This window comes from Alligator sinensis, unplaced genomic scaffold, assembly GCF_000455745.1.
Source record: "Alligator sinensis unplaced genomic scaffold, ASM45574v1 scaffold611_2, whole genome shotgun sequence".
Classification (NCBI taxonomy): domain Eukaryota; kingdom Metazoa; phylum Chordata; order Crocodylia; family Alligatoridae; genus Alligator; species Alligator sinensis.
The window spans coordinates 3,516,020-3,523,111 of record NW_005841869.1 but is presented as its reverse complement, the minus strand read 5'-3'; the positions used below and the strand labels follow the sequence as shown (position 1 = coordinate 3,523,111).

The window sequence follows — 7,092 nt, the reverse complement described above, 5'->3', positions numbered from 1 at the left end:
GACGCTGAGGCCTGGTGTACTGGGACGAGAACTGACCTCCCTCACATCCGTGTCATCGGAGGTGCTGCCCAGCCCAGAACAGCTTTCCAGCTCCTGCAGTCTCTCTTCCTGCTTTAGGTCTGTGGCCTCTACATAGGGAAAAAGCACAGTACTTCCTGATACCACAGGCTCTGGAAACTCTCAGACAGAAGAGCACACGGGAATTTGGATCTTAACACAATACACTGCCGGCTTTCTGGAACGGTAACACAACTGTCACCAGCTTCACTGCTGCACAGCAGGCGGGACAGTACACACACTCCTTTATCCACATGGATGTTGTCACATCTGTGCTTTCACTCATGAACACATTATTTTGTTTCCTAGCTACAGGTGATGGATTGCAGACCTCTGGAAATGCAGGCTAGGGGGACCCGGGGAGGATGAGGACAACCAGGCATGTCCAATGGAAGCTGGTCTCACCTGTTCTCAAAGGCAGGGGATTCCACCACCTCCCTAAGCAGTCCCCCCCCGTACCGCTCTCCCCTTCTCCCTAGAAAGCTTTTCCAACACACAATCTAAATCATATTCACTACAAAATTAAGCAGATATCTTCTCAACTTAATCTAACCATATTTCATTAGTTTGCTTTTGACAATATCCAAAGCCAAGCTAAGGCCAAAACGTATCAGAGCTACAGCTTCCCCTTATCTGTTAGTCTAACTGTCACGAAAAGCAAGAAGTGAAGCTGATGAGATACATGGCTCTTGACAAGTCCACACTAGCTGTTTCTTCACCTTACTATCCTTTATGTGCTTTTAAATAAATTGTTTAATAATTTGTTCTGGTGTCTCTTTGGATATTGGACAGTGTAACCGGCCTATAATTCCCTCAGGCTTCTGTTTCCCTGGCTTTTTAAAGGTATGCATCATTTGTCCTCCGAGCACCTGGGGACTCCCCCATGCTTCATGAGTTCTCAAAGATGATCACTCCTTATTCATAAATTGCTTAGGCTAATCCCTTTAGTATGTAAAAATGGGTTTGACAAATAACTTGCTCTTTATCCTGTTCTGTTCTGACCTCACTCCTATTGTATTGTTATAATTAGTTTTAACTACCTGGTTAACCTTTTTTGTGAAGACTGAAGCAAAAGATAATAGCAGCTTTCTCTATCCCACCTTTTGCTTGTTCTCCTTCTTCGTGAGGTCTGGGCCTGTGCTTTCCTTTGTATTCCCTTTCTTCTCATGTATTTATAGAACCTTTTCTTGCTACGTTTTGCGTCCCCTTCCTAGTTGTAACTACCTTGATGCCTTTGCCTTTCTGATTGTACCTCTCCATGCCTATGCTATTCCTTTATACTCCCACTTAGTCCTGTGCCTTTGTTCCCACTTCTGATTTAAGTCCTTAAAGAGCTCGATTCAGCCATAATGGTCTCCTACTGTGCTTCCTATCTTTCCTGCCCATCAAGACAGTCCGCTGTTAAGCCTTTAATACAGCCCCTTTCAATGACTGCCAGCTCACTTGTGTCCCTTCATCTCTTAAATTAGCTTTCCAAGGGAGAACCTGGTGGGCAGGGTTTCAATTTGATGAAGTCAAGTTTTTTTTTAAATCCATTACCCACATTCTGCTGCTCTCCCCTCTCTTCAGCTACAGAACTCTATCCTTCTATAGCTGCTTGCAGCTAAATTGCTTTTCACCTTCAGTTTTTCAGCCAACCCTCCTTACTGGTCAGAAACAAAAAGTTAAAGCAGTTGCTCTTCTGGTAGATTTGTTCCCCTTTGAAAAAAAAGTTCTTTTCAACACAGTCCAAGGACTTTATGAGCTGTGACCTGTTGTATTGCTCTTCCAACATACAGCCAGGCAACTGAAGTCCCTCCCTCATTACCACAGATCTTGGCCTTTAGATGTTCCTGTAGTTTCTCCAAAAAGGCCACATTCTCTTCCTGATTCATCTATAGTGGAAGATGTGTAGTTGAACAGTTCTTTTAGAACACAGCCAGAGAACCACCCCAGTCATACAAGATCTTCTCTTGTGCTCTTGGACACTAAGACAGAGTTATGAAAATGACTACTTCTGTCTGCAACAGTACGGTAAACGGAGTCCCTCTGCCCACATTCGACTTTCCCCAGAACACCAGAGAACATCTGCTATCCCCCTGGCCAGCACTCACTCTTCTGCTGCCTTACCATGTGCTCCTAATGCCAACAGGAGAGCAAAAAACCCAGCTTTTTATTGCAATGTCAGTATCTGTTTGGTATCTGTAACCACCATGCCAATTAATCTTAAAGACCCCTCCCCCCCAGCAGCTGTAAAGAATGACACCCAAATACTACAGGCTCTCCTCATTTTATTTTTAAATACGCTGTCACCACTGCTTAAAAGTGGACCATCATATAATTATTAACTGTTTGGCATGTGCGGAATTTGGACTGGACACCAAGGTAACATTTGCACATTATGGGGCAATGCATGCGAAACACTTCTCCAAACAAAGGCACAGAAAAGGACTTTTCAGTTCATGTTACAGAGCAGCCCAAGGATGAGGCACAGGATTCTCACCTGAATCACTTGGCAGCACTTCCACACTCCAGGCTTCACTGGTGGTTTCCGAAATGGTTGAACCTGTGCAGGGATCAAGCAGCACGGATCCCGAACCTGGCAAACACAGCAAGCTGCCCAGCATACTCTCTGCGGCTGCACCTGAATAAGCAAGGGGGAGCAAAGGGTTAGGCAGGGATGATAAGAAAGGGGAGAGCAAACAGATCATTCATATCCTGCATTCAGCAGTGATGGGGGTCACAAAAACAGATTAAAAGACAGGAAAGCCACCGCTAGAAGCATAGGATGTGTCTGAAGTTGTCCTACAAAACAGTGCATGTTTAACAATGCAGGTGCCAGGTCCTTTACAGATGCAGATTTACAGATGCTCTCGCCCTGCTGCTGTGACAAGCTGAAGGAAGTTTGCTGCCCTTGATGTGCTCCCCCACCCGTTACCTGCAATCTCTTGCAAACGGTCTTCATCAATATTTGGATCGAAGTCACTGCCCAAGACGTCCGTGCTCCAGGTCTCGCTCACAGTTTCTGATATATCCCTATCATCAGTCAGTCCCATCATATCACGAATTTCAAACTTACGGAGCTTGTCATCAAGATTATCTTGAGTCGTGGCTGTAAAAATAAAAAGTTTTTACAGTTTTTTGAAAAAGGCTTCTCCAATTTCCTCTAATGAAAAGTGTACAACAAACTAGCGCGCACGTTACAGAGAGAAAGAGCCGAGTGTCTGGTAACAAGAGATTTAAGTAACTAGGGAAAGTGCAGCACTTCGAATACCCTAATCATTGTAATTATCATTAAATACATGCTGTATGACAACACTGAGTCATAGTTGAGAAATAAAGAGGAAAAATTAAAAATGTACAAGTATTGGCCCACAAGGAGTCAAGAAGTTATGGAGGCCACCTACAACCACAAATGGAGAAAGGAAGAACTGAACTGGGAGTAATGGGATAATACGAATCTGAATTTTGGCCAGAATATCATCAACACTTGGCTAACCAAGTGAGATAGAAGTTTCTGGAATAATCTTGTCAAGGAAAGAAGTTAATTTTCTATCAGTTAAGGGACTTAAAACTGAGGAGGACAGAGTCCTTTGCGCAAGTTTATTTTCAGGAATCAACGAGGAATGGACCTAAATATTTTAACCTTTCCAGTCTCTACAGTTCGACAATCAGGGAAGAGAAAGCACCATCTACAAATGTTTCACTATAATGGCAGAGGTCTCAAAATACAGCACACATTCGTTTCTCTAAGAACGGACGCAACTTTGCTGTTGTTTTCCAATGAAACGTGAGATAGGCAAACACGTAAAACACAAAGAGATGAAAAGCACTGTGCGCTTGAAAGCTCGTCGCCTCCAACGCCGATGGTCTGATAAAAAAACAAAAACAACCACCTTGCCTTTCAGTGCAGAAGAGCCATTTACCCATCTAATTCACTGCAGACACGTCAGACTCCTAAGTCCACGTCTACAGCAGCACTCCAGTCACTTTGATTAGAATTTTAGCACCTGCCTTGTTCATGTTCCAGCAGCTGCAGCGCTTCAACGCCATTGCTTCCAGACGGCCCTGCCCCAAGCTCTGAGACAGACTCTCCTTCCAGATCCAAAGACGACACAGAATTGGAACGATTTGAAGGACCTGTTGAAAATGGATTTTCCTGTTACTTGCATCTGCAAAGTCTTTTCCAAACTCAGAGTCTAAACAATAGAAGGTGCAACTTGTTAGTAAAAACAAACTCCCAAGCTGTTCTCATTGCAAATTAGCCATTCGTGTTCAGTACTGAACTTCTGGACTCAAATATCTGCCCCAATGAGAAATATGTTCAATACCAGCATTCAAATCACCTGGTAGAACTGAAACCAGAACACACTGCATTTCGTGTAAATAGCATCTTACACATTCAGTGCCACACAATACTAATTCTTCCACAAATACTTTACCACACGTTGGCATCTCGAAGTTAGCATGCTTCCTTTTACCAAATATTAAAACACAGCCTTTGCAATGATTTGTTCTCTCGTAATACCGTTTTAATGCGACAAAATAAGGAGAGAAATAAACTAATCATGGAAGGTAATGAAATAATGCATATTCGTGAGACATCTGAATAGTTCGTAGAAGCCTCTTTAAAACGCTGTTTGTTGTGTGTGATACCCAGCCAAAAGGAGCTGTTAGCAGCCTAGGAGACATTTTGAAACATACAGAAATTGCTGAAAATAGGATTAAATAGAAGTTTGGTCATTAGAAACTTTGAGGCATCTCAGAGTAGCATGATCCATGTTAGTGCACTTGTGGCAAAGGTTTTATTTATTTATTTATTTTTAAATACGCTGTCAATATTGAACTTGTTCCTCCTGGTCCAAATTATCCCCAGGCCCTTGGATGTCTATGTCAATCAAGAATATGTTTTATGGCTAAAAATGAAGGCTAGCTTTTTTTGGGGGTGGGGGGAGGATACGATACAGACTTTAATGGGAAAGATGAGATGCTAATTTAACAGAGGCTCCTTTTATAATTAAAATCTGGCACACAAAACTTCTTCAATACTTAAGTAACCCTTCACCTTCAGATATTCCTTCCAGATTATCACTGCAGAGGGAAAAGCGCAAGGTTTTATCAGGTTTACCGTGGAGTTTGGTTTCATCAACAGGGACATCTCCTTGTCCTCCATCTGCAAGCTGCATGTTTAAGACCTGAGGGGTTGGGGATGAGGGGTGTGGGGAAAAATAAATATTAATTGACCCAGGAAAGTGGTTTAAGTTTTATTTAACAGTGAGTGAAATCACACACGTGAACGAGGATCACCTCTAGAATTTAATGAGCAAAAGCAATTTCCACCATCTCAAATTTAAAAAATATTCACATGAATCATGGCAGAGCCATTTTCTGCAAAGTCAAAGCCTGAAGAGGTTTTACAACAGGCAAAATGTAGGCATGCAGTAAATGATAATGGAATCACCACCTGACTTCACTTTCGCAGCACCATAATACTGTGGGGAAATTGCTAATTACAGCATGTTAACGGAAGGAGATCTGAATTACTGAGCAAGACAGCAATGCACTTCAAGGAAGTATGCCGCTTTCTCATTTAAATTACATATATGTCACGTCCTAGGTGACGAGAGCTGGAAGGGACCTCAAGAGGTCATGCTGTCTGCTCAAGGCAGGATCACCCCTGCCTAAACCATCCACCACAGTCAAGTGTCTGTCCAACCTGCTCTTAAAAACTTGCAAGGACGGCGATTCCACCACCTCTCTCCACAACCTGTTCCAATGCTTAAGCATCCCCACTGAGATGGTTCTTCCCAACATCCAACCTACATTTCCCTTGCTGCAATCTGAGACCACTTCTTCCTGTCCTGTCCTCTGTGGCCACACAGAATAAACCATCACAATCCTCCATATAACCTCACTTCAATTCTTTCAAGACATCAATCCTCCCCCGCCATCTTCTCCTCTCCCCACTAAACAGTCCCAGTTCACAGCCTTTCCTCATAGATCATACTGCCCAGACCTCTACTCATTCTCGGTGCACTCCACTGGACTTTAATTTGTCCATGCCTTTCGTCAAGCAGATAATGAGCGGATTACACATGGATAATATAATCCCGGTGCATTTGCTTTACGGGCTCGGATGCGACAACTGAAGTGAGCTCCCAACCCATATCGTGGAGTAACATTTCTCTAGGCTGGAGCTGTTAACTCTTCTTGTGCTAACACTGCCCCTCCTGCAATGATAGGTGACGCCGTTTCACTTCCATTCCAAATCCCATGTTTCAGGAGTCTGTAACTGGGACATGCAATGCATCACTTGCACGCCACCCACAATTAGGGAGGAAAATGGATAGGTCACAAACTGACAGAAGCACTCCTCCCTGTTTGGTCTGGGTCTACTGTTTGGGTGACTTCTACAATCCCTAAATGCGGTGAAACAGATGAAGGGTTTAGCCCCAATTCTAAAACGCCTTGCTTTAGTTTGTGACACCACCTAAGTATTATTTCACAGTTTAAGAAATGCAGAGTGTATGTTTGCAAAACAGGCCTTGTATCTGGCAACGTGTGCATACCTCATTTTCTGACATCATACCCGGAGTAATCTGTGGGCCTGTCCCCAGAGAAATCACAAGCACCTCTTCTGGCTGGACTTCTGGGATGGTCTCCTGGGAGGATCCCTCATGGTCTCCGTGCTGGTCCATCTGAATGTTTGTTCTGCTTCTGCTTCGAGTCGCTGATGACATATTTTAAAAAATAAACATTGAAACTCTCATAGCACTAAGAGGCAAAACAGTCTCAGCTGGCTCTGCTGATGCCAGAGAGATCCCGAAGCACAGAGTCGGGTGTGCAGGTCACAGAACGGACAAAATGCAATGAACAGCTTGCAACTACATTTTTGAGAGGTGGAAACTGAAACTGGGACATGTGAGATGTAGGTATTTCAAGACCAAGCTATGGAAACATATCTGACTCAGGGTTTAAAGCGCATCCATGTGCCAAGCTTCTTCCTTCACCCAGGGATGTACCCGTTAAGGTGGCCAGAACAGCTCTTCTTTAAGC

At 43.6% G+C, this 7,092-nt stretch overlaps 1 protein-coding gene across 5 annotated transcripts in view; it reads right to left on the bottom strand.

The window, feature by feature from the left end:
* GAPVD1 (GTPase activating protein and VPS9 domains 1) overlaps positions 1 to 7,092 on the bottom strand; it is a 49,773-nt gene that overhangs the window by 15,323 nt on the left and 27,358 nt on the right. For 3 of the 5 annotated variants that reach the window (XM_025194456.1, XM_006016914.3, XM_025194469.1), the window contains exons 7-12: positions 6,606 to 6,766; positions 5,102 to 5,231; positions 4,051 to 4,176; positions 2,975 to 3,148; positions 2,540 to 2,680; positions 4 to 128 (exon numbers count right to left, since the gene is read on the bottom strand). In XM_025194456.1, coding sequence (XP_025050241.1) covers positions 4 to 128; positions 2,540 to 2,680; positions 2,975 to 3,148; positions 4,051 to 4,176; positions 5,102 to 5,231; positions 6,606 to 6,766 — 857 coding nt within the window. The remainder of the gene's footprint in view (positions 1 to 3; positions 129 to 2,539; positions 2,681 to 2,974; positions 3,149 to 4,050; positions 4,177 to 5,101; positions 5,232 to 6,605; positions 6,767 to 7,092) is intronic. The other 2 variants (XM_025194461.1, XM_025194465.1) reach the window with 2 other exon arrangements.